The sequence below is a fragment of the Diplotaxodon limnothrissa genome, unplaced genomic scaffold, assembly GCF_057381915.1.
Source record: "Diplotaxodon limnothrissa isolate DT_005_m unplaced genomic scaffold, D_limnothrissa_male_GT1.1 unmapped_scaffold_4, whole genome shotgun sequence".
Lineage (NCBI taxonomy): Eukaryota > Metazoa > Chordata > Actinopteri > Cichliformes > Cichlidae > Diplotaxodon > Diplotaxodon limnothrissa.
In genome coordinates this window covers 3,893,599-3,921,576 of record NW_028188558.1, presented here as the reverse complement: position 1 = coordinate 3,921,576, position 27,978 = coordinate 3,893,599, and the positions used below count along the sequence as shown (strand labels likewise).

The 27,978-nt window shown below is 44.9% G+C and overlaps 1 protein-coding gene across 11 annotated transcripts in view; it reads right to left on the bottom strand.

Annotated features, from left to right (window-relative positions):
* Positions 1-27,978, bottom strand: part of LOC146606909 (uncharacterized) — a 156,890-nt gene that overhangs the window by 54,775 nt on the left and 74,137 nt on the right. For 4 of the 11 annotated variants that reach the window (XM_085349273.1, XM_085349280.1, XM_085349281.1 and 1 more), the window contains exons 1-7: positions 16,448-16,772; positions 12,370-12,471; positions 8,003-8,101; positions 7,003-7,101; positions 6,768-6,866; positions 5,031-5,216; positions 924-1,022 (exon numbers count right to left, since the gene is read on the bottom strand). In XM_085349273.1, the coding sequence (XP_085205399.1) occupies positions 924-1,022; positions 5,031-5,216; positions 6,768-6,866; positions 7,003-7,101; positions 8,003-8,101; positions 12,370-12,471; positions 16,448-16,576 (813 nt within the window). In that variant the 5' untranslated portion in view covers positions 16,577-16,772. Of the gene's footprint in view, positions 1-923; positions 1,023-5,030; positions 5,217-6,767; positions 6,867-7,002; positions 7,102-8,002; positions 8,102-8,177; positions 8,452-12,369; positions 12,472-16,001; positions 16,081-16,447; positions 16,773-27,978 lie in introns of those variants that run through there. The other 7 variants (XM_085349276.1, XM_085349282.1, XM_085349274.1 and 4 more) reach the window with 4 other exon arrangements.

The following is a 27,978-nucleotide window of genomic DNA, read 5'->3' as shown; positions in this document are numbered from 1 at the left end:
CCTTTGGAACTATTTTGGTCTTCATGTGACGTATGACCCTGAAGGTAAGCGAGTCATGGACTAAAGTAAAACAGTATGTTGGATGTGCCACGCAATGCTCAATTACATGGGTGGGAACTAGTGTGTTAGCGCAGTTAGCTCGTTAACGTGTTGGCCGTCCAGCCCCACGCACGGGGCGATCCGCGGTCGCTCGTTAACGGAGATTTGCCGTGTTGTGGCGTTAACGTCATTTCAGATTAACGCTGACAGCACTAGTGGGAACACAACGAATATGACTGCACGTTTACTCCGACAGCATCCTAGTGCAAAGACAAGTGGAAGCAGACAAAACAACAAGCACCATGCTACAAACTTTACCCGAGTCATTTAGACAGCTGTTAGCACAGGATTCTCCTTATGGGGACCTGATATGTTTAATATGCTGCTGATAATATAGCCCAGAAGAAGCGTATAGTAGAGCTTTTATTTTGAAAGAGACATTTCTCTGTAATAAACTCTCTTTTCCAAAGATGAGTGATTTCTCAATCAGATAGATTTATTTATTTTTTATTACTTTGTTGTTTCAGCAACATTAAATTTAAAAACTGTACTTTTGAGTTAAAATATATATTTATAATTTTAATAACTGACAAATTAAAAAGGCATGAACATTTTTTTGTATCGAACCGTGACACCAAAGTATCGAACCGAACCGTGAATTTTGTGTATCGTTGCACCCCTAATATATTTGTATATATGTGGATACAGAACCAACACAACACTGAGCTGAGTCAGTCGTGGACAGTCATCACTGACTGAACTCTGTTGTGGCTGTAGAGTTACCCACTGACATGTTTTCATCCTGTCCACTAAAGCTTGTTTACAGTCTCCAGCTTACACTCATACAGTTCAGACCCAAATAAGTTATTAGGGTTGTTTCGTACCCTCGCTGTGAAGTCAACCGCTGCCCCTCGGTTCAGCAGGAGCGTGGCCACATTCACGTTCCCATAGTGGGCAGCAATGTGCAGGGGGGTGAATCCACTCTGCAGGACAGAAAGATGCAGACACACACACAGCAGGACAGAGCACACACATTAGCTTCACGGTCATGTCAACTTTGACCTTTAGTCTTCCCAGCATGCAAAAGTTGCATCAAGAGTAAAAGAAGTAAATTAAAATCAAGGACGATGAAAATCTGACTTAAAAATAATCATGTATATTCACTGGTACTAATATGAAAGTCAGAGCATCTACACACAACCCCAAACACACATCACGTCCATGCAAACTGTGTAAAGAGACCAACAAATGCTTTTAACACGAGTGAAATGAAAAAAGATCAAAGAAATCAGCACAGAGCAGACGCAGACTGTCATCCAGACGGACACAGACAACACTGTCAGTAAACCACACAGGTCCCCATCAACACCAAAGTGCACTATGTTAGCTGTTGTTAGCAAAAAGGATTTCAGAGTAGGTTGGAGGAGTTCTTGCCTTACCTTTCCATTCTGTTAGTGTTGGTCCGATTTAATGTGAAAAAGGTGTTTACAGAAGCGTGAAGAACACAGTGACTAACGAGATGGTTCAAAAGTTTACAGTCAGAAGCTTAGCTGCAAATTAAGGAAGCATGGATGCAACATGCTCGTCTGTGCTAACATATTAGCTTTATACAGTTATATTATGAGCTTCACAAGCTTCCCATGCTGTTGCTGAGCTGCACTGTTTACAGATTATTTTTGCATCGACTGGAAGGTTCTTTAAAGAAACGCATGCACTCTAAAAGAAATGTTATAGAAGCTGCAAAGTGTGGAAGACCATGGGTGGAAGAAACACAGTGCATGTTTGCCTTTGAGTGCTCATCGTGTGTCCAATAAGAGGAATTATTGTTTTTTATTTGTTTGTTTGTTCCTCCTTCTGCAAGCTGCATTTTTAAAGCTGAACGTGACATTTATCATAACATCAGTGTCTGAATCTTTCTCGGGTTTCTGATGTGACACAGTTTGTTCTTGTGATCGTGGTGATGCATCGTCCGCCCAGTTTAACATGGAAAGCTACTGATGTTGAATCGTCTGTTTCAACCATCACTCGTATGTCCCGGATGTTAAAGACATGAAAAGATGTCAGCGTTGCTCGTCTTCACTGGCCTTCCATACTTAAGCAGCGATGTATTATAGCTTGTCTTACTTCTTGTAGTGCAGTGTGTTATCTTATATGGACGGGCTTTGTAATATTATCAGTTTGTAAACAATACTTTAAGCTGCTGCTCAGAGTGCATTTCTAAAACATGCAACACAAAAAGAGGCAGAATTACAGACTAAGAGACGGTGCACATCACACACATTCATAATCGAAGCTTACAGAAAGTAAACACAGTCATTAAAAAACAACAGTTCAGTTTTTAGAGTCAGTCTGAATGTATTAGGGCCACACGGGGGAGGAAAACCGAAGGGTGATCCTGAACTGATGATCAAAGAAATCAAACAGACTCGGGTGAAAAATCAAACTAAAACCTCAGAGATAAGCAGCAGTGGTTGGCCATTCCTCTCAGCCATGCACGGTGGCCTCTTATTATTAATATCAAATCAACTGAAACACACAGAATGGACCAAATGATATCATGTACACCAGCTGTGGAAGTGAGAGAAATAAAAGCAGTGATAACAAAGGAAATGACAAAAGGATGGGACTGTGTGAGCCTGTGGAGAGTTAAGGAGTGTGTGTATACCTCAGTAGTCCTATTGACCATCATCTGTAGCAGGATGGGGGAGGGAAAGATCAGTTCAGTTAGGCTGCGTCACAGACATTAGCTCAGCTGTGCAGACTACAGAGGACGTGGCTGGAGCTGCTCAGTCCTGTCAGAACTGACAGCGCTCTCGTTTGTGTCGTGGCTCACTGTAGCGTCAAATAGCTAAATGATCCGTTTCTTCTTTGACTACTTCTTTAATAAAGCACAAATTCTGTGAACCACCTGGAATTAATACGATGTTTTCATAGTTTAAAGACTTTAATGACTGAGGAAAGGGTTGGGAGACAGGAAAGGCACCGTGCTGCCCCCTATCGGGTCGCCCAGTCCGACCCCGGACAAAGTTTCGGGAAGCGTTCTGGGTCAGTAAGTCAATCCTCAGCCTGTTGTTGCCTCTGAACTAACAAGTTTGCTTTCAGCTCGTATTATATTACAATATTACTCTCATCGCTAGCATTGAGCTAGCTTAGCATTGGGCTAGCTTAGCATTAGCATTTTTGCTAACTTTTCTGACGTTCTTCCTGAAGTAAAGGGAAGTGACTTCCTACTGTTTCCTGTGGTGGTAGCTTAGCATTGGGCTAGCTTAGCATTAGCATTTTTGCTAACTTTTCTGACGTGCTTCCTGAAGTAAAGGGAAGTGACTTCCTACTGTTTCCTGTGGTGGTAGTTTAGCATTGGGCTAGCTTAGCATTAGCATTTTTTACACCTAACCCCATTACAATGTTATATATATAAGACATATAATATTCTATATAAGATCACATTGTGGAATTGCTGCCCAGATCATACAGTTGTGCTGAGATCACAGTAAAAGGCGTTACTGTATAAAAATAATGCACCGCTTTCTGTTATTGAGAACATTTCACTTCGTTTTCATAGCATATTTAGTAATAACTACATACATGATCATCATGTTGTGTTTTTCAGTATCCGAGTAACTGTAACTACTCGAGCTACTCTCTTCTTTATGACTCATGTTCAACATGGCTGCATCCCAGCAGCAGAAGCACAGTTTAGTAGATGTGTGCGTGGAGCCTAAATAGACTCTATAGTGTTGTTACATAAGAAAATCACTGATGTTTCGCTGATATATGGAAAGATCATTTTCACTCCAGCCACGTCACTTCAAGCTGCCAGCCGGCATCAGAGGAACAGTCGTAACTATGAACTCGAGATCCAGCCACAACAGTGATTCCCATCAATATTAAACGGACACTTTAACCCTTCCAATCTCTCGCTGATGGTCAGACCACCGTGTGCATGCAATCTTAGATACGACCACCGTACAACCTGCAGACAGTGGCACACTCCATGCAGTGGACAGTGCTACGCTTAGACACCGGTGCAGCGAGGAGGAGGGTGACGAGAGGAAGAGTGCGAGAGGCGGTATTTAAACAGAGAGAGGGGAAAAAGGGAGAGAGCCAGTTAGTGACGTGTGAAGCACAGAGACACTGAATGAGACAGAGGACAGAGAGACACACTGATGCAAACACAAACATCTGAGACATATTTATGCAGCTTTACTGCAAATATCACGACAAAGACGCTGTCTGTCAATGGTGGAATAGATATCTGTCCTAGAGTGATCAGTGTGATAATGTGCAGATATTGTTTCTCTGGGCTTTCCTGACCTTTGAATCTAGGTGAAGACGGCTCTGTTACACGACTCAGAGTCACTGAGGACACAATCTGGTCACTAACGTCTCGGTGGTCAAAAACATTTCCCACCTTCAGCCTTGATCTGATCCACTGGTAATATTAACTTTAATAATCACTGTTTAACTTCAGCGTGGATCCTGTTTACACACCAGGCCTCGTACTGGAGGTGAGCACCATCGCACTAACAAGCAGAAACATTTCACTGTTATGGGAAGAATTATCATTGCTGTTGGGAACAAGAAGCACGCTGTGGGTCATCATCAGGACCCCAGGTAGGTAGGAGCATCACTGCCGTGGGTTCAAGCCTCTCTTCAGTTATTCTCTGCAGTAATGCCCGTCGATCCCACACATCACACATCTGCATTATTCCACTCGCCTTGATGAATCTGCCACATTCCCACCTACTCATCTATTTGGGACTATGACAGAAGAAACAGGCCCCTGTGATTATACAGAGAGGATATAATGAGGCGTCTCAGCAGGATAACTGAAGAACAGGTTCAAACCTCGTGTTGGAAAGCTAGAACCACTGTTACACTGTCACCTTCATGGAGCTACAAATAACCACAGATCTGCACAAACACAGATCACCACACTCACTGGACTTCTGCACATGCCAACACTTAGCCAAAATACTGCATGGCCATACCTTCGACTGGACATCGGCGTTGTGGTCGTTCTGGAGGAGCAGGGCTGCTGATTTGGTGTCGTCTTTACGAGCTGCAATGTGCAAGGCAGGCAGGCGCACCTTGCCTTTCGTATCATTTTCTAATAAGACAGACACAACCTGGTTGTGGCCCTGCTGGAGCGCGATGGCCAAAGGGGTGAAGCCATCCTAGAAGAAGGCAGACGGACGACCGGTTACATCTCATTTAAAATAAAAGTTTAAAATACACTGCTCAAGAAAATTAAAGGCATTTAAACTTCAGTCTGTCCAGTTAGGAAGATGAAGTGATTATGAGTCCGTTTCACCTGCTCCGGTGTAAATGACAAGTCAGTCCTACAAAAGTGAGGGTTGTGCAGGTGGTGACCATTTCGCTAATGTCCTCATCCAGGCACAGGAACACTGACATTACACCTGAATCAAATTTCAGCTGCACAGGTGGACCAGCTCCTCCTGGACGGCGTGACTCCCGGCAGTTGGAATTAAGAAATATCCTGAGATGGGACATGTTCCTCAAAAATGAACTGATGCACATGTCTCCAGCACTATGCACCAGCTGGCAAAGATACGCCTCCTCAGCCATCACTGGCAAACTGTCTTGATGGGTGATGTTGAAGCACGATAACATTTGCTGTCACCAGACTCGCTCGTGTTAGTGTGAACCTGGTCTCATCTTTGAAGACGATGGGACACCAGCAGCCCACCTGCCAGTTCTTGTGTTTTCAGGTAAAATTTACACACAGTGTTTTAAACTAGCTGGATGCAGTGATGTGCTGATTAAGAGTTATGATTCTCATAAATCCAGGAGAGGTGGCATTAACACTGGAATCTGTTACGGCCCGTGGCCATAGCAAATCTGTATTAGCTGCTGTGCTGTGTCTCTTTCCTGTGTTTTAAGAATCTCTGCAGGTCCTTCCTCTAATGAAGAGCAGTGGGCTGCTGATTGGACCATGGAGCACGTGACTGGGTTCAAAAAGCTGCTCTGACAGCTGCCAGGAGAGAGACTCAGACCTGGACCTGGCTTCCAAATTCTTTGTGTTGTGTATGTGTAGGCGTGCTGCTTGAGAGCCGCCAAACGTGTGCAGTCCAGTGCCTGTGCGTGCACAGGCTGAAGCTGAAGCGGTGAGCCGCCTTTTCTTTTGAACTGTTTGCTCCTGTTTCTGGGCTACGACGCGAGGGGTAGCTATTGTCATTGTTTCTTTCTTAGGGTTTAGCTAGTTTTCTGTGGCGGGACTTCGTTGGTTTTGTTTATTATTTTGGCCGGGGTTCACCCCAACCAATCACAGCAGATGGCCCCGCCCCTCCCTGAGCCTGGTTCTTCCTGTTAAAAGGGAGTTTTTCCTTCCCACTGTCACCAAAGTGCTGCTCATAGGGGGTCATATGATTGTTGGGTTTTCTCTGTATGTATTATTGTAGGGTCGACCTTACAGTATAAAGCACCTTGAGGCAACTGTTGTTGTGATTTGGTGCTGTATAAATAAAATTATTTGAAATGATATGACCTGCATTCAAATTCATCTTCCTGAAATGTATTTATCATGTATCAACGCTTGGTTCCACGAACACTTTGAAAGCCTAAGAGGAGACGTATGATTCTCACTGAGAGACTTGAGGTTTCTTTCTTCATGTGGAACAGCAGAAAGTTAAAAAGTGATCAAATCAGTGGAAACATCACATTAATGTTGTTTAGATTACTGCATAATCTAAACACACTCGTCTTACCTCTGTAGCAATGCTCTGGTTGCCTCCATTCTCAAGCAGGTATCTCACCACATCCAGGTGATTTTCTTGGGCAGCCATGTACAAAGGAGTGAATCCATTCTGTTAACACAAAGAACCAAGCATATGACAAAACGGGTAAACACAAGGAACAGTTACACCACAGCTGACTATCTAACAGTGATGAGCGGCAGAGTAACTTTCAGGAGGATTACACGGCCTCAGCGTCGAGGCTCACCTGAGACTGTGCGTTGATATCAGCACCACGTTTGCTCAGGATCTTCACCACGTCAGCCTGGCCAGCCAGAGAGGATATGTGGAGCGCTGTGTTTCCTTTCTGGAATCAAACACAAACCATAACAAGATTATTAGACAAATATCTGCATGTCTTTGTAAAAATAAGCTCAGAGTGCTCCTGACTGAATGCTGTTGTGTCCTTTACAGTTATGTCTAGTCTGTCATGTGCACTGAGATACAAATAAGCACAGTATTTAATTCACTGCTGTTTCAGATCTGATTACTTCATGAATAAATATAAGCAGGTAAAAATCTATGAATATATCTGAGAGTAATCTGATCCTGATAACACAGCATGGACCACGGTGAATGATGACCTCACATCATGTGATCATCAGCTACACTGTAGCACTGACAGAGTTCAGAAACCATGTTTGCACTTTCTCTGCTGTCCAATCAATCACATGTTCACGAATCACAACTTTACATTCATTTTTCTTTAAAACATTTCTCATTTCAAAAACACAGATTCTCCTTATTTTACCCTCAAACACACACGCTCACACACTCACTGTGGAGCAGAGACGTTACAGCTGTGTACAAAGACTGAAAGCCTGTTCAGTGGGGGGTCTGTGGGCTCAATGCCTTCCAGGCTTAAAGTTTCAGTGCAGGGTGTCAGACCCCAGAGAAAAGTTCAAAGGTCACGAAGCTGTAGGTCGAGGATGGTTGAGGCGCTGTAAATCCTGCATGTGGTGTTCACAACACTTTAACACACGTGGGTCTAGCCCAGGACCCACATGACTCACACTTTCATTGGTTATGTAAAGTTAACTTTGTGTTTACTTCTTTGTTTACTCGAGTCAACCTACTGATTATTTATTATATGACCTTCTCCAAGTAATGTGTTAAGATGTTAGCTTTACATACACACGCTGCTAAAAACCCTCCAGCCAACAATACAAACTCCACTGAGACTCTCTGTATGTGTGAAATGAGCTTACCTTTGTGGCTGAGTCCACCGCCGCACCCCTGTCCAGCAACTCCTGGACCAGATCTATGTGCCCCTCCTTGGCTGCCAGGTGCAACGCATTAAGACCATTCTGGAAAAAAGACGTCAGACGTGAAGACCGGGGACAACAAAGAGACACGCTTCCAAAGGGAAACAGAAGGTACTACCTCCTCGTCTAGGTCCCCCACTGAGGGTGCCTGCCTTTCTGTCTCTGCGTCCATCGTTTGAAAGTGTGAAAGGCTTCAGCCTCACATGGACTGGCTGACTCATACAGTTGGATTAGATGTTGAGCCATGTTATGCTGATGTGGATCAGGTCCAGCTCTGGGTACAAAGTTAAAAATAGTTGTGTGTGCGTGTTTTTAAGTTGTAGGTGTTACTGTATTAATACTGGTTTGTGATGGAAACTGTAGATATATATTCTTAGATTATGTTTCACCTTGTAAATCACTTCTGTTAATATCTGGAGTGCACGAGTGCACGAGTGCACGAGTGGAGCAGCTGTGCAATGACTCAACAAAACTAGTGGGACAAACGTGGGAGACCATCGAAACTAAGGATTAGAAAGTGACACAAGGTTCATTGTGTTCATCATCATGTTCACTTACAGAAATGCTCATGATATAAACACAGCATGTTACACACTCTGACTCTTGCTGAGGAAACTTCCACAGTGTCTTAAACACCAGAGCTTTCTATAAACATAAAGCTCCGACTGCATCGCATCGATGGACCAAACAACCTGCAGCACTTCATAGTTCGAGTCCAGACCTGAGCTGAGCCATACGTGTCTAATGTGAACATGAATACATGGATACAGTTTCTGCAGTTACGTTGGCCTATGTGAGAGCCAATAACCCGAGCATCAGTGATCCTGGTGTCTGCTATTCAAAATGTTTGCCACCACTAAGTGTTAACACAGGGAGGTGCTCAGAGCTGAATCCAAATTCTCTTGAGGGACTTACAGGTAAAGGAAAGCTGGTTTGAGGAGCACCAGAGCAGACTAAACACACCTTTGGAGGGCACTGAAATGTAATGAGGTTGTGTCCCTTCAGTGTGTTGACGATGGTTACAGGGACCAAACAGCTCATACTCCCAAAGCACCCACCACACCGTGGGACATGGTCCAATGCTCTAACTCTACAAAACAAACGCACACGTCATTCCTCAGCACGCTTGAATATCCTCCACAGAGTAAAGAGCTGGTCCACGGTCCCAGGACCAAAACCTCCATGTTCCTCCTGACGCTTTGACCAATGAGCTAACTCCCCTGTCCAAAGCGCTGGGTCAGACCTTCCCAAGGAGGCTGAGGCGTGAGACCCCCCCAACCTCCGCTCCCCCTTTGTTAAAGGTGTCCACAGACACAGATGAAAAACGTATTCCTAAGTATTCCTTCCACCACCAGACGATATCCACCTGAAGTCAGCAGCACCCCGTTACACAGCATGTGACCAGTGCTTTCCCTCCTGATCAGCCTGACAGTTTCCATTGTGAGGAAGTCTGAAAGTCTTCTTCAGTGGCCTCACTGACCTCCTGCTTCAACTTCTGCTCGAGCTGCTTTCGCTTTGCCGGCTGGGACCCACCCGGGCTCTGAACAAGCAGGCCATTCCTCCCAATCACACCCTCCAGGTCACCAGCTCCTCCGGTGTTGCTGCCCATGTGAGGACTGAAGGCTCTCAGTAAGATGGATCATCCTCCCTTGAGCATCCCAACCAGAGGCTATGAAGGCCGGGTACTCTCCCTGACCCAAAGGCACAGGGACCAACTCTCTAGTCCAGCGGTCTCCAACCTTTTTTGCGCCATGGACCGGTTTATGCCCGACAATATTTTCAGGGACCGGCCTTTAAGGTGTCACGGATAAATACAACAAAATAAAACTAGTACCGGTACTGAAAAAAAGAAGATTTATTCATAACACATGTGAAAAGACCCAGGAAAACCGAGTTAACGATAAAAACGATAACAAAATAACGCTGAAAAACCCCTGAAAACCAGACATTTCACACCTGAGCCCGGTACCAAACAACTCACGGACCGGTACCGGTCCGAGGCCCGGGAGTTGGGGACCGCTGCTCTAGTCCACCAGGTAAAAACCCCACTGTAAACTTTGTAAACATTTTTTCTGAAAGTCTAACAATAACCACTCCATTTTCACCCCCACCCCTATCATCAGATAGCCCCCTGAAGCTAATGGCCATCTGGGACCCCCTATACAAGGTTATATAGGTTTTCCACAGCTGGTTAAGTCGCAGAGAGGAATATGCATTTCAGCTTTAGTCCTGCTGTTTTTGAATCACTTGTCTCAAACAAATACGAACGTATACAGGTAGGCAGCCAACAGCTTTTCCTTTTTTTAAGACGCGTAGCCAATCAGATTGCAGAGATGAATGGTTTTCGGTTACTTTTGCCCAAAGGACAATAACAAAGGATGTCAAATAGAAAACAGTTCTCTGAGTTGATAATCTCCTGTGTAAAAACATTTAATTGCATCTGCTCGCTTCTTTTTGCACTTATGTTGAGCATCTGCTGATGTTACAACAGCCCATGACCTCAGAGAGCCCTTTCTTCCTGTTGCACCCACCCACCCTTTGTCCTGCTCCATGACCGCTCCACCCACTTCTCCATCACTAACATCTCTCGCCTCGTTTTGTCCACAGCAACTGAAATATGCAAAAACTTTTATAACTTTATGTTGGGTGATACTTCATGGAGGGTTTGTTGGAAAATGAAACTGTGCCAAATCCTCTGAATGTTCACATTTGACTGCAGAATTGGCAAAAATCAGCCGTAAACTTTATCGAGGTCCAACCCTGAGCTTCTGCTCATAGTCGGCTAGTCACAGCAGCGAGCGCCCAGAACCTTTCAGTTCATCAAATCCAAGGTTTGTGACGCCAAAAATCACACAATCTACAAGGTTTTACACAGTGACACATCCACAGTGTGAGGAGCAGACAGTGATTCAGCAGCACGGTTCAGTGTTTGATGCTGGATCAATGACTCGTTTGTAGAAAGCAAGAGACGAGCATTTGCTGCATGTCTCTTGACATGGATACAGAGATGTTCACATTTGACTGATGTTTAGTTTTGTGTATTTACTTCAGAACATTGAAGCTGCGTTTGGCCTTTGCCACTCAGTTAAGTTCTTGACAGCAGCAGCAGCACGCGCTACGAGAGAGACACAGTGTAATGTCAAATGTCAAAGTGATCCACGCCAACGTCACGCCAAACATCTTCACACAACATGGACACCAGCCAATCTTCCATTTCGTGTGACTTCTGTTTACTGTGTTGCTCATTATGACCGTTGCCAGGGCAGGGCCGTTTACGTCCTATCAGCTTTCAGTGTCTCATCCACGGCTGGAATCCTGATACATGAGAGCAGCTAAATAAAGCACTTCCCTCGGATCAAACTTCTCCCTCGCAGGATTGAAGGGACATTATTTGATTATACAATAACAGAAGAAGGATTATCACAACCTGCTTTGGAACAACCCAAGAAGGATTCATGTGTAGTAAACAATAACAAAAAGCACTGGGCTCATTATTTTTGCTTGTTTGTTCAACGCATCACCAACAGTGCTGAGACGACACAGGCAGCAGGGGGCCTCGTATGTGGGGAAGGCAGCAAACACCTTTAAAACATACGCGTCACCTTTTCAACCTAATGAGCTGCACATGGCAGGTAACACCTGGAACCAGACTATGTATAGAAAGGGGCGTGGCCAGTGGATTTTGAAATGCAAAGATAAGGGACAACATGCTAACTCGCTCCAAGCTTACATAACAACAGTTTCAGGATCACTGTTGTGGGGCGGGGCAGTGGTTGTGAGTCACCACTGACACGGTTTCCTGTGACAGTGGGCCAAATTTACATTGTTTATTTGGTAAACAGGTAAATATGTGTGACCTACGAGCCGCGGCAGAGCAGTCAAATGGGTCTCACCTGACAGAAACAAAGAGCTCTGTCTGCCTGATTGGTACCACAACAACTATGAAACTGTCTCCTGCTCTCTGACGTCAGCGCTGCTGAAATTCTGATTGTGTTTAGAGCCCACAGAAGCTACTTGGTGAAGTTTTGTGCTTAAGCTTACAGACTCTTGCCATTTTTAATTCTTACAGAGAAGCCAAATCGATCAGAAACACCAATTCAGTAGAAACAATCAATATATTAGGGATGCACCGATACCGATACCCGATATCGGTGCATCCCTAATATATTGGCAGTTGGACAAAAAGTAAAAACTACCCAGCATGCACCAAGGCAAAAGCCTGATGGATGTTCTTTTTTGTCCACACTGTGCAGCCATTGGTGTAGATAGACAGCAGATCTGCTTGTGTGGATGTGTCTGCGTTTTCCTACCTGATTGCAGGTACTGATGTCCACGCCCCCTTTCAGGTATTCCAAAACCTTGTCAACGTTCCCCGCTCTGGCTGCTCGCAGGAAACTTGTGTTACTGTCCGACTGGAAGAAACAGAGAAGAAGCACACTTTACAAAGCACATACTTGATTGGCTGCCTGAGAACATCGCACACAGACTCCTGTTCATGTCTAATGACGACACGAGGCCCCTGGAACGCCATCCTTCAGTAATTATGTTTGCATTTAAAGAAACACACCTAGTCTGCAAAAGGCTTTTGTGCCTTCATCAATAGCAATGATCTATTTTTACGTTTTCCATAAGAAGTCTAAATTATTAGTGCCAAAAATCACACTGCACAAAGTATCATCGGTGCATTTGCCCCCGATCTCCCTCAGTGCGCAGAAACGTCCCTGCTGTGAAGGACATTCCCTGTTCTTGGATGCTGATGCAGTTGGAAACAGACCAGCACTGTGAGGAGTGATTCAGCATTTTCCTCCACCAAAGTTAAATCAAGCTCTCTGCTCCCGCTGCAGAAAAACACTGCTGATGTGTGCTGCACTCAGATTGTGTTAGAGGAGTCCAGGGGTCAAATGCAGCACCAACACTGCTGTTTCTCTAACACTGCTTGTTTTCAGGAGGAGGATCTATTGTTAGCCATCAAAGTTTGCCAAAGAATTTGAATGACAGCCGTTCACGTGCATAGACAAGTGAAGCACAGAGAGCACTGCAGCAGTGATACCCGCTTCAGACACAGCCTTGATGTTTCCACCTGCAGTCAACTACCACCTGGCTACTGCAGGGAACTGCACTGCATCACTTTTTCTCCCCACGCCGTGCTGGCGTCCGATCTAGAACTAGTCCCGATTTCATCAAATCAAATATTCATTAGTATATACGACCCAGAGATTCTCTCTACCACAGGGAAATTAAAGCAACTTACTATCTATCACTAATAAAATGATATATCACTGTAAAATATATTGTTAACACTTAAATCTGTGTTGCTGTAATATCGCAGATTTCTTTCCCAGTTTAATTTTCTGAATAAAAGCACAGTAAAGAGAAGCTTAGATACGCGTCTTCATGTTCGCACAGTGAAGCCTGATAGCATCCTCATGTCGGGCTGCCGACACACATCATGCCCTAATCATCTCTGCCGCTGGCTGGTTGCTATGGCGACATGAAGACCAACAGGACCTTCAGACGAGCGAGGCTTTAAATGAGAAACGCTGGAGAAAGGTGGGAACTGCAGCAGCCGTCGGACACAAGCTGCAGCTGCATGAAGCTGCTGTCTGTGACAACATCACCGACACCGTGTCTGTTCTCACTGACGCTCGTGTCTTCAAGACATCATGAGGCTGTTCGTGCTCGTGCACCAGCACCTGCAGAGTGCCAGGAGCTCAACAATGCAAACTGTCCCTGACACGAATACTGTGAGCTGCTCGTGCTAAGGCTGGGAGCATCCATACCCCTTCCAGTTACCATGGAGACAAGCATAGTGACGTGGTAACCATAGTGATGAGGCTGTTTCAGATGAAGCCAAAAACACTTGCTTCCTTTTGAACGATTTCTAAATGTTGAACATTACACGACGCTCGCTAACTCATCCTGTTCTCTTAGAAACGTTATTTGTGGTGATTCCTTCAAACTGTGGCTGCACAGCTCGTTTTCCAAGCCCTGCTGATTCACTTTGGACCCTAAAACTAACTAAATGGCAACTGAAAACTAGACGTTTTTACTACTCTTTAAAAATCCAATAACGAGTTTGGCCTTCATGTGTGAGAACTGATTATGTTAACACTAAAGTTAGGCACTGACAAATAAAACTGTCATGAAACGCTGTGTGGCAGGCAGGGATTGGACCCAAACGCAAACTCACGGGGACAGAACTTGAACTCAAAAGCACAGCTTTATTGCTGGAAAACAGAACACAAGCAATACAAAACTAAACTGGGAAAAGCTAATTATAACACATACCAGAAGACATAGGGAGACTCACACACAGCAAGAGGGACAACACGACACTGACTCAGAGAAACACAGGGTTTAAATACACTGGGGAGTAACGAGGGGAATGAGACACAGAAGGAGGGCACAGCTGGGAGAAATCAGGACTGACGAGACAAGCAAAGCAGGACACATTCACATAAGACACGGACCTTCAAAGTAAAACAGGAAGTATGACACAGAGACGCGAACTTGACACAGTGGAGACAGCAGCTAAGAAACACAGACATAAACCATAAGGCAGAGGACTCTAAGAACCGAGAGACACAGAGGGGAACTCAAACATGCAGACACAGACTACACAGAACAGAGGGGACACAGAAACATGAAGGGCAAGGGATCGAAACTAGAAACCATAGAATAACTCACACAAGTACAAAAATACAAACATCACAAAGAACTAAAAACGCTGGGTCAGGAGACCCAGGACCCTGACACAAACAGTTATAAAGAGGTGGAGTCATCTCCTACTAAGCAGCTATTTAACCTAAACTGACCCAACTAACCTCCAGATTGTGATTTTATTAACGAGCACATTTAGCCTGGATTAAAAACAAGGCTTATAAATAAACACAAACATTAGCTTGACATTGAATGAAGGAACAAATTCTATTTCTAGCTGGATGGAACAACAGTATCTGTGTTTATTAGCAACGGCACCTCACCCTGGTGCCGCTCTGTTTGTGCCGCTGACACAACAACACCTGGTGGTGGTCGAGTTAGCACGAACGGACCGGCATTACATCCTGACACAGTCATCAGTCTGATGTTTCATCAGTATCATGATTAATGGTGGCTGAACTGAACACGACTGTTTCCAGCCAATCAAATCTTTGCCTACACGTGTTAACATCCGGATCACCAATGCAGGACCTGGAGCATAAACCGCTCTCTGTTAAAGCAGCAGGAGGACGTGGTAGGACCTTTCAAGCACTGGACTGCAACATGGCAGAGTAAGAGGAGGCCAAAGTTCACAGGTCGAGACACCGAGCTGTCGACGTCTAAAAACAGGACGTGTGTCACAGACACAGGAAAACACATTTATGAGACAAACAGAAAGTAGAGAGCAGCGTCGAAGCCAAACAAACCAAAACAAGGCCCTCAAAGATGCTAAAAGCCTGCAGAGTGGAGGTGTTGACTGGATAGATTCATTATGATTTCCATGGTGGAAAGAGTGTCCGTCTCCTTCAGGTGTGGACGAACAGCTGAGTGGTGTTCAGTTGAGTTGGCGCCTGCAGCTGTTTGAGAAACTGACCAGAATTTGCCAAATAAATATAAAAATGACCAAAACGGTTCCACACGAGCATAAAGTTGCTGCTGTAGTTCTGTCAGACACATATTCCTTTGCTCTGCGACAAACCTGAGGAAAACCGAACCCTCGACCCACACTGAGCAGGACCAGTGGGAATGTTCCACTTGTGCTCCTGGAGGAAAGGGTCAGTGTAAGGTCATACCGGAGTGATGACCTGAATCATAACATGAAACCTGATGCTGAGAACAGCAGGAGGATCGACAGGGGTGAAAATATTAGGAACCGTGTGTTTATAGCAACTCAGCTGATCTCAGTCTGAGGGTTTAGCTTTCAAACAAAGAGCTCCGAGGACTTGTGTAGTCACCTACTCACAGCTGAGCCTTTGATGATTCGATCCAAACTTCCACTGTCAGCAAACACATTAGGAACCAGAGCGCATCCATGTTTCCACCTCTGTGTTAGAGCGCTGCAAAGCCCTTTGAGACGCACTTACTGCACGAGTCACTCAATGAAGACACAAACAAACTGTTTCACTGACACAGCAAACGTTCACGCACTAAAAGTGACCCCAGACTGAAGAAGTGATATTTTCTGGTCTTGTGTTCCCAACAGCTGCTGAAGTGATTACATTGCGTTTCAAATGAGATACATGAGCCCACATGCTGCTGTGCCGGGACACTTTATGAACACAAATGTCACACTGGCCTTTGAAGAGAGCACAAACCATGTGCACACCAACAGAGACACATATCTGTCCATATCTGTTTACATCCAACTCAAAGGCAAACACAGAGTGTGCTTTGAATGTGAGCTCTTACCAGGATCAGAGGACGCTGCACAGGAAAATGCTCCATGCAGTAGAAGTCCAGGTCCAGGTGAGCCGGGCTCCCAGCCGTCCTCAGGCCCTTGTCTGAGCCGCACACCTTACACACGGCTGTGTTGCCCATGGTTCAACTTATATAAGTCTCTTTCATCAGAATGTAAAGGACTCTAAGTGAGTTAATCACTTTGATAATCCCCTCCCCGTCCCTCCTCCCCCTCCCCTAAAAGCTTACAGGCTACCATACAGCAGGGACGAGGTCCTGTCCTGGTTGCACCACTTGACTGGACGCCTGTAAGTGCAGGCAGCAGAGAGCTACTGTTTCCTCATTAAAGCATCCAACTCAATGAGCATTGACTAACAACCCCTCGTACTCCACCCCCTCCAACCCGGCTATTTTTACACCCACCAGCCCAGCTATGCATGACGAGGGAGGAGAGGGTGGTGGTGATTGGGTGGCATGCTAAACAAGGCAGGACCACCGCAGACACAGCAAGCATTGTGAGGCAAACATGGGCCTAATTTCTGTTAATATATACATTTGTTTTCCTCTAAAAGTGATGAAAACGTCTGCAGCTTCCACTTGACTGTGTTTGGAAAGAGCCTAAAACAACAACAACATGTTAACGTGGCGTCACGAGAGCGTCCGAGCTCCGGTGTGCTCCACGAGAGCTACAGGTGTTTATCAGGTGTTCATATTAACTGCTCCTGTGAGCCAGTGTCACTCCTGCTGTCATACACAGATTCTTCTTTGGACATTGTGAGGCATCAAAGAAGCTCCGCCCACTATTCTCTATCACTACATAACAGCGCACAATCAGTTTCAAGGCCATAGTTAGACTGGTTGTGTTGCAGCACAGCCTGATGTGACCTTCTCCTACATACCACCATCATAGTGCAAATGAAACTTTTCCGGTGCATGCTGGGTGGACATGCGCTAAAGTGCTGTCCTGGATCAAAAACTGTTGAGGGCAGCACACTGACCGTTTGTCACTGCTCAGATCGTCGGCCCAGAAAACTGTAGTCAGATTAAACCCACACAAACAGAAGCTAAAGCTCACACGAGGGATTTTTACACTCGTCCCTCCCTCTCGGCGACTTTTCTGTGGCACCGTGGTCTCCAACCTTTACTTCAATCACTGTTTAATGGAAGCAGACGCAGTATTGTCCTAATACAGGTCTATGTCAGCCTGTAGCCCAGAGCAGGGACGTATTGATCCTGATGGACTGAATGCAAATTAAAAGCCACACAGACCTTTTCATGGCAGCACAATTAACGGTGTGCTGTCTAACAGAAGCTTCAGACGTGGCCGTGTTGTGTTCTCCGTGTGCATATGTGTGTCCTTGTGTGGGACATCAGGGAGGTAAATGTCTCATTCTCTTTGCACTCCTCTAGGTCACGACTCACACAATAATCTCACTGTTAAACAGATCAGCTAAACCATTTGGTGGAATATGTTAGCGTAGGGAGAAAGACCTCTCATTGTGGAGAGCCAGTGCAAGCCCATGAGAAGGAGCTCTGGGGTTTTCTATGAATGAACGATTAGAAAGTGACTAGAAAGAAATCATTTAAATGAATGGTGAGGAACACGGTCAGTGAAGTGGATCCTTCAAAAAGTGAAAACCAGTCCAATCTGAGCAATTTGGAGCATATCCAGGAAATCCAGTACTATGAGGGACAAACATATTTTCCTGCTGCTTCACACTCGTCACCAAGTATTTCGATGAGCGGCCTTTGAAGAGTTAAGTTCATAAAAAACTGACGAAGCTATATATTATTAGCTACACCTGGGCAATGGAAGAACTGTGATATTTATCAGCACAAGGCCTTTAATTACCGGAGTAACAAAGAGTAAGTCAGAAACCATCTGTGGACCTGAGCACACTCGTGGAAGTGGAAAATGAATCCTGGCCTTATTGAAACATCTGCAGTTAGATCCAAAACACTTCTCAGTTTCACTTCTCCTACTTGTAACTTACTTAATGAGGGTATTTTTTGTTTTACTGTCATTTATTCGTTTAGGAGGACAAAAAATGACTACGTGGGTAAATATGTTACGAAGAAACAAAGCCAGAGTTACAGCTACCTGTTCAAGCACACTTAAACAGGCCAAGCAGGAAAGTCACTACTTTTCTTTATCTCTAAGGACTGCAGAATCCCCCACCCCCAGTCTCACACACACTCATACCCCATTAGTGGGCTGGTAATCCAATGGGCAGGGCAGGCACAAACATTTTTAATCTGCCATCCGCCATATGGCTCACTATCTGTGGGAGGGAGGGGGACAGGGAGTAAAGCCACTTGTACTACTTTATGTTACTGCAGTGGGGAAAGATGTAATCTAGATGCTTCTGTGTGTACGTGAAACACAGCAAGTAGCTGAAGGAACACTTGGTCTGCACAAAGTGTAGCCAGTAAAAATCCCCACACACCCCTCTTTAATCCATCCATACATCCAACCATCCATTCAACCATCCAACCATCCATCCATCCATCCATCCATTCAACCATCCAACCATCCATCCATCCAACCATTCAACCATCCATTCAACCATCCATCCATCCAACCATTCAACCATTCATCCATTCAACCATCCATCCATCCATACATCCATCCAACCATCCATTCAACCATCCATCCATCCAACCATTCAACCATCCAAACATCCATTCAACCATTCATCCATCCATCCATCCATCCAACCATTCATCCATCCATCCATCCATCCATCCAACCATTCATCCATGCATACATCCATCCAACCATCCATTCATTCATCCATCCATCCATCCAACCATTCATCCATCCACCCAACCATACATCCAACCATCCATTCATCCATCCACCCAACTATTCATCCAACCATCCATCCATCCATCCAACCATCCATTCATTCATTCATTCATTCATCCATCCATTCATCCAACCATCTATTCATCCATCCACCCAACTATTCATCCAACCATCCATCCATCCATCCATCCATCCATCCATCCATCCATCCATTCATCCATTCAACCATCCGTCCATCCATCCATCCATCCAACCATTCATCCATCCACCCAACCATCCATCCATCCATCCAACCATCCATCTATCCATCCATTCACCCATCCATCCATCCATACACCCAACCATCCATCTATCCATCCATTCACCCATCCATCCATCCATCCATCCAACCATCCATACATCCATACATCCATCCAACCAGGGAGAGATGCAACGTCCGGGCAAGAGGTGGATTTACAACCAGGGCTGCCTCTATGATAACAGTGGAAACCACCAAACTGGTCTCAGGTAGAACCAGCATCAGGTATCATCAGTCCGTTGACAAATGAAAACCAACACAAGAGACCCAGCAGCTTAATGTTAGCTCATAAATGAACTGCCGTGCAAAAGCCCATACAGTCTAACAGACGAACGTGATGCAGTATAGGGTGCAGACAGGTACTGAAGCACAGATCTGGGATTAAATATTGAACATATTCAGCTTGTTTCCATCAGTGATAAACAGATCTCAGTTAGAGGTGTGGACGACATTGTGTGTCCATAAAAACAAGCTACACAACTGCTTTCGAAATAAACTATGAACTATAGACACAGGAGGGTTGTGTTGCTATGGAAACAAAGATGTAGATAAGGTTTATGCTTAGATTTTGCTTCAAAATGAGAAACCTGCAGAAAGTCTTCTGCAGTGTCAGACCTTAGTAACACTGACAGATATGGATGTCTCCTTTACCAAAGACGAGTCTGACAGGCTGGACCGACATCTGAATGAAACACAGGTGTCACAGCCGATGGAAGCCAGCTTGGTTTACCTACTAATTCCCATCATCTATCAAAATAATGCTGATGGGAAATGTGTTTACCTCCAGATGGTTTGTAGTGTGTGACAAATGTGAGATTTATTTCAGTTGAAGAAGTGGGCCACTGCTGATTCAAATATAAAGTGAGTTCCTGTGAGAGGACACCGTTGAATGACTTTTGACAGTGTGGATGATACTGGTTTCCTTGGCAACTGCAAGTACAAAGCAAAGCGAGGACCAAATTTCCTCCAGCGTAAGCAGCCTTTTAGAGTTAATAGGAAAGTCAGTATAAACTGACATGCAGTGACAACATGAACAAAACAAACAAGTGTTGTTTTATGATACGCTGGAAGAAAACACCAGTGACCCTGAACCTAAAGTAGATCGAGGCCTTGGTCCTGGAGGTGCTGCTGTCACTGTCTGGTCACAACGAGGTGGTTTTATGGCCAGATGTTGTAGTATTAAGCACTGGGCATATTCCTGCAACATCTGTAAAGCCCGTCTGTCCAATCAGGAGTCAGTGTTGGGGAATTCCCGCTGGGTAACAAGAGGACTCAAAAAAGCAGCTCAGACTGTTAATGTTACTGTACGTGCCATATGTCACATTTAGCCAGTAATAAGTATACACGCTCTTGTATTATTACTATTTTCATATAACACTGTACTCTGACTTCTGTCTTATATCTTACGTTCTGCTACAACCTTTTAATATTACCTTTGCACAAGTACGTCTCCTAATATTTCAAATATAAATATTTCAAAGATGTGTAAAAAATCGACAACTACAGCACCTCAAACTAAACACAGATGTCGTCACAGCTGTCGTCTAATGGATGCCCACTTTCTCACATACAAACACACAGGATTCAAACGTCTCGCCCTGGTTCCTGTGGATCACCTCTGGCGCTCCCAGCCTGTTAAACATCCCCTCCATGTGTTTACAATGGTCTTGGTGTCTACTGGTCTGGCAGGCTGTACATCTCTGGGTGCAATACTGTATATCTGTGAGGACATAGTGGTTTCTTCTCTCTGTGCGACCTGAACCTCAACCCACCCAGTATCTGAGTGGTGCCTCTACTCTTTGCATCCACAGCAACCAGCCCCTGATTGGATGGTTGCTTTTCCAAATGTGCCACAGCGTGTGTCAGGCTGCGATCCGTCTCCTTCCCGACTCTCCTTCCTCTCAGCAGCTCAGCTGAACATGATCCACATGCACGCTGCAGTGTAAGAGTACCTCTGCTTTAAGTAAGTGGCAGTTCTGACACAATAACATTAGAGTTCACTTGTAGTCCAGTCCAGTACAATGTATGTTCACAATGCAAAAGAGAATAGAAACACATTATGTATGATGATAAAGTGCTGCACAATCAGAAAGCAGAGACACCCACACTCACACTAATATATATCCACTTGTATTTGTCAGTGCTGCCGCCTGGCCTGGATCCAGACGGGGGGAGGATTACCTCAGTGGGTTTTGACCCTAGCTCTGTTTACTTAAATATGTGTGAGTACAATTTCATTTCAGCCAGGCATCTCAAAAAAAGCAAAACAGAGAGGAAAATGTTATCGGAGGGAAGGTGAGCTTGCCTAAAATAACAGGCCAAACGCCCACAGCGCTGTTTAAGAGATGAGAAGGAAATGTGTTTGGTGAGGGAAAGAATCTGATGGAGATGCAAAGACAACACCCAGCCTCCAGCTAGTAACACTAATATAACATCTATTGGCACCTCATTGCTTTGTCTGGGGTCCACGTCCTCTAGTTTTTACTTCTTAGTCCTGACAGTGAATTCAAATTATCGCTCAGCTCAGCCGTGACAGAAAAACTCCCACTGCACTGCAGAAAAAGGTGCTAATGTTGAACACAGAGTAATGTTCAGCTAGCATCCAAAACAAACAGACCTAATGGAGACTGAAAACTTTCAAGAAAAATTTATTAAGCTCACTCTTCAAAATCAGCAAAAATGCAGACCTGGAGATATATTTGAAAATATTAATATAAGCCAAACATGGTAAGGCATATGATGGTGATAGTAAAGTTCATGCTACTGCAGCAGTTTGTGTCTCCGTTGGTTGGCTCACTCAGTCTCGCAGCTGTCTGGTAGATTTCTCCGATGATTAACATTAATACGATAAATCTTATGAGTACAAAAGGGGACCAGTTTGCACCAAGACAAGTGGTTCAGCAGTAAAGAAAACATGGTTATTTCTTACGTCTGTAAAGTACTCTGAGTTCTACAGATCAGCTTTCTCATCATCTGGCTCGACAGAGCATCAGAGGGCTGACTTCTACGTCTCCTCCCCGATGTTAAACACAGACTCTCAAAATACAATGAAACAGCACAAACTTCATGGTAAATGTGCAAACAACCATCCCCTGATCACTGCCACACTTCACATCTATAATGATTGTATATCATACAAACACATTTGTGCTTCTAACCCACTTCCTCCTGTGGTGGTCTGTGGTCTGTGGTGGTTTGTGGTGGTCTGTGGTGGTCTGTGGACTGTGGTGGTCTGTGGTGGTCTGTGGTTGTGGTCTGTGGTGGTGGGTACAGCCAAAGATGATGTAAACATCACTGAGCAGATTCTGAGAAGTGCGACTGCATCATTAAGGACTTCCTGTTGACTCCCGTGAGACGATATGGTGGCAGACAGCTTCGGTCTCAGGGCTGAGCTTCTTTGGGGGATCTTTCCTCCTTGCATAACTAAAGCAAACTAACATCTGCTGTACTCTGGCAAGCTTCCGACTTTGGACCACATCACTGTGACAACACAGCCTGATGTCAGGTTGACCCTTTCATGATTATTTGCCCAGGTCAGGACAATCAGATTTACTCATGAGTACAAACTGCTTTTAATGTGTCCTGTGTCTATTTCTACTGTGTGTCACTGCACGTCCAGAGGAGACCCTGCCACTGATTCCTACAGTGGATTCTCCTGGTTACCATGGTGACAGGATTGGCATCTTTCATGAGCACCCCATAATACCACAGCAACCAGATTATAATGCTCTAATCTAGGATATTAGTAGTCCCAGTTCAGCATCAAACAGCAGTGCTTACTCAACATCCATGTACACTGGGTCAGTACTGGAGCGTCTATACTGGAGCGAGTGGTAATAAAGCTGCATTTTCTTGTTCTGTTTACCAAAGCACCAAAACACCAAACATTTTACTATATCGATTACAGACACTTGACTGGGACAACCAATCAAATGTAACCTTTACTAAAGAGATCAGCTGGGAAAAGAATAATATCAAACCAACTGATTATTAAAAGACCGGCTGTGAAGATGATTACAGTAAAATATCAGAAATGCAGCAGCATACAGTCAGCATGAACACAGAGTGATGCATATAGATGTAGAGCTGGCTGGAGGGGGGACAGATTAACATCAAACAGCTCTCCCTAAACCCCATCAGTTGGGCAGCTGTGGATTGAGATTAAACATAGGAATAGGAGAGTGGCTTCAAACAATGCAACTCTCTGATGGAGGTGAGAGAGTCGGAGGAACATCCAAACCAGTACAGCCAGACTGTGCTGTGGATTTACTGCAAATGAGAAGTATATGAAAAGCAATGAAGTCTCTCTAACGTTGTTTTATTTGGGATGTCATCTGGGCTGTAATCAGGAACATTATGTGTTTTATCATTATGTGTTTAACTGCATAATAATCGGTTAATTTGGTCATGTTTAACATTCAGGAAGATTAACTAAGTTTACAGACTCATGAAAGACATTTGAAGCATCTATTCAAAGCCTGCCAGCACGCTGCTGAGTGCCAAATCAATTTCCAAGAGAGCCATTGAGTATCAGCCAATATTAGCTTTTTGGCAATCTTCTGGTATTAGAATTTATAATGCCTGATAAATTCAAATTTAAAAGTAAAGAAGAGAAAAGAGAAGCACCTGTCAGCCATGTTTTGGGTGTTAATGTTGGCGAAACGTGGTTGGAACAAGACGGAGCCGAGTAGACACCTACACATCACAAATGTTGGGAAAGTCTATTTATACTCCCCGGCTTAAAGGAAAAAACACTGATTTTTAAATCACCAACCATCAAAATGAGTACTCCTAAAAACCCTCTATTAGTCAGGATCTGATCTCTAAGAATGATTTTGTTTGTTGATCAACACAAATAGTTCTTCTGTCCGTTTGACTCCATGACATCCTTGCACCACTGTGTACTATTGTAGGGTCTCCGTTATTGTAGGGTCTCAGTTATTGTAGGGTCTCCGTTATTGTAGGGTCTCAGTTATTGTAGGGTCTCCGTTATTGTAGGGTCTCCGTTATTGCAGGGTCTCAGTTATTGTAGGGTCTCCGTTATTGTAGGGTCTCAGTTATTGTAGGGTCTCCGTTATTGTAGGGTCTCCGTTATTGCAGGGTCTCAGTTATTGTAGGGTCTCCGTTATTGCAGGGTCTCCGTTATTGTAGGGTCTCAGTTATTGTAGGGTCTCCGTTATTGCAGGGCCTCCGTTATTGCAGGGTCTCCGTTATTGTAGGGTCTCTGTTATTGTAGGGTCTCAGTTATTGTAGGGTCTCCGTTATTGCAGGGTCTCAGTTATTGTAGGGTCTCCGTTATTGTAGGGTCTCAGTTATTGTAGGGTCTCCGTTATTGTAGGGTCTCCGTTAGTGCAGGGTCTCCGTTATTGTAGGGTCTCAGTTATTGTAGGGTCTCAGTTATTGTAGGGTCTCCGTTATTGCAGGGCCTCCGTTATTGCAGGGTCTCCGTTATTGCAGGGTCTCTGTTATTGCAGGGTCTCAGTTATTGTAGGGTCTCAGTTATTGTAGGGTCTCCGTTATTGTAGGGTCTCAGTTATTGTGCAGGGCCTCCGTTATTGCAGGGCCTCCGTTATTGTAGGGTCTCAGTTATTGTACGGTCTCCGTTATTGCAGGGCCTCCGTTATTGTAGGGTCTCAGTTATTGTACGGTCTCCGTTATTGCAGGGCCTCCGTTATTGCAGGGACTCAGTTATTGTAGGGTCTCAGTTATTGTAGGGTCTCCATTATTGTAGGGTCTCCGTTATTGCAGGGTCTCAGTTATTGTAGGGTCTCAGTTATTGTAGGGTCTCCGTTATTGTAGGGTCTCCGTTATTGCAGGGCCTCCGTTATTGTAGGGTCTCAGTTATTGTACGGTCTCCGTTATTGTAGGGTCTCCGTTATTGCAGGGCCTCCGTTATTGCAGGGTCTCCGTTATTGTAGGGTCTCCGTTATTGCAGGGCCTCCGTTATTGTAGGGTCTCTGTTATTGTAGGGTCTCAGTTATTGTAGGGTCTCCGTTACTGTGGAGTCTCCGTTATTGTAGGTTCTCAGTTATTGTAGGGTGTCAGTTATTGTAGGGTCTCCGTTATTGTAGGGTCTCAGTTATTGTAAGGTCTCCGTTATTGTAGGGTCTCAGTTATTGTAGGGTCTCCGTTATTGCAGGGCCTCCTTTATTGTAGGGTTTCAGTTAATGTAGGGTCTCCGTTATTGCAGGGTCTCCGTTATTGTAGGGTCTCCGTTAATGTAGGGTCTCCGTTATGTGTAGGGTCTCCGTTATTGCAGGGACTCCGTTATTGTAGGGTCTCAGTTATTGTAGGGTCTCAGTTATTGTAGGATCTCAGTTATTGCAGGGTCTCCGTTACTGCAGGGTCTCAGTTATTGTAGGGTCTCTGTTATTGCAGGGCCTCCGTTATTGCAGGGACTCCGTTATTGCAGGGACTCCGTTATTGCAGGGTCTCAGTTATTGTAGGGTCTCTGTTATTGTAGGGTCTCCATTATTGCAGGGTCTCCGTTATTGTAGGGTCTCAGTTATTGTAGGGTCTCCGTTATTGTAGGGTCTCAGTTATTGTAGGGTCTCAGTTATTGCAGGGTCTCCGTTATTGCAGGGACTCCGTTATTGCAGGGTCTCAGTTATTGTAGGGTCTCTGTTATTGTAGGGTCTCCGTTATTGCAGGGACTCCGTTATTGCAGGGACTCCGTTATTGCAGGGTCTCAGTTATTGTAGGGTCTCAGTTATTGCAGGGCCTCCGTTATTGCAGGGACTCCGTTATTGCAGGGTCTCAGTTATTGCAGGGTCTCAGTTATTGTAGGGTCTCCGTTATTGTAGGGTCTCAGTTATTGTAGGGTCTCAGTTATTGCAGGGCCTCCGTTATTGCAGGGACTCCGTTATTGCAGGGTCTCAGTTATTGTAGGGTCTCAGTTATTGCAGGGCCTCCGTTATTGCAGGGACTCCGTTATTGCAGGGACTCCGTTATTGCAGGGTCTCAGTTATTGTAGGGTCTCTGTTATTGTAGGGTCTCCATTATTGCAGGGTCTCCGTTATTGTAGGGTCTCAGTTATTGTAGGGTCTCCGTTATTGCAGGGCCTCCGTTATTGTAGGGTCTCAGTTATTGTAGGGTCTCCGTTATTGCAGGGTCTCCGTTATTGTAGGGTCTCAGTTATTGTAGGGTCTCAGTTATTGCAGGGCCTCCGTTATTGCAGGGACTCCGTTATTGCAGGGTCTCAGTTATTGTAGGGTCTCAGTTATTGCAGGGCCTCCGTTATTGCAGGGACTCCGTTATTGCAGGGACTCCGTTATTGCAGGGTCTCAGTTATTGTAGGGTCTCTGTTATTGTAGGGTCTCCATTATTGCAGGGTCTCCGTTATTGTAGGGTCTCAGTTATTGTAGGGTCTCCGTTATTGCAGGGCCTCCGTTATTGCAGGGTCTCCGTTATTGTAGGGTCTCTGTTATTGCAGGGTCTCAGTTATTGTAGGGTCTCAGTTATTGTAGGGTCTCCGTTATTGTAGGGTCTCAGTTATTGTACGGTCTCCGTTATTGCAGGGCCTCCGTTATTGTAGGGTCTCAGTTATTGTACGGTCTCCGTTATTGCAGGGCCTCCGTTATTGTAGGGTCTCAGTTATTGTACGGTCTCCGTTATTGCAGGGCCTCCGTTATTGCAGGGACTCAGTTATTGTAGGGTCTCAGTTATTGTAGGGTCTCCATTATTGTAGGGTCTCCGTTATTGCAGGGTCTCAGTTATTGTAGGGTCTCAGTTATTGTAGGGTCTCCGTTATTGTAGGGTCTCCGTTATTGCAGGGCCTCCGTTATTGTAGGGTCTCAGTTATTGTACGGTCTCCGTTATTGTAGGGTCTCCGTTATTGCAGGGCCTCCGTTATTGCAGGGTCTCCGTTATTGTAGGGTCTCCGTTATTGCAGGGCCTCCGTTATTGTAGGGTCTCTGTTATTGTAGGGTCTCAGTTATTGTAGGGTCTCCGTTACTGTGGAGTCTCCGTTATTGTAGGTTCTCAGTTATTGTAGGGTGTCAGTTATTGTAGGGTCTCCGTTATTGTAGGGTCTCAGTTATTGTAAGGTCTCCGTTATTGTAGGGTCTCAGTTATTGTAGGGTCTCCGTTATTGCAGGGCCTCCTTTATTGTAGGGTTTCAGTTAATGTAGGGTCTCCGTTATTGCAGGGTCTCCGTTATTGTAGGGTCTCCGTTAATGTAGGGTCTCCGTTATGTGTAGGGTCTCCGTTATTGCAGGGACTCCGTTATTGTAGGGTCTCAGTTATTGTAGGGTCTCAGTTATTGTAGGATCTCAGTTATTGCAGGGTCTCCGTTACTGCAGGGTCTCAGTTATTGTAGGGTCTCTGTTATTGCAGGGCCTCCGTTATTGCAGGGACTCCGTTATTGCAGGGTCTCAGTTATTGTAGGGTCTCTGTTATTGTAGGGTCTCCATTATTGCAGGGTCTCCGTTATTGTAG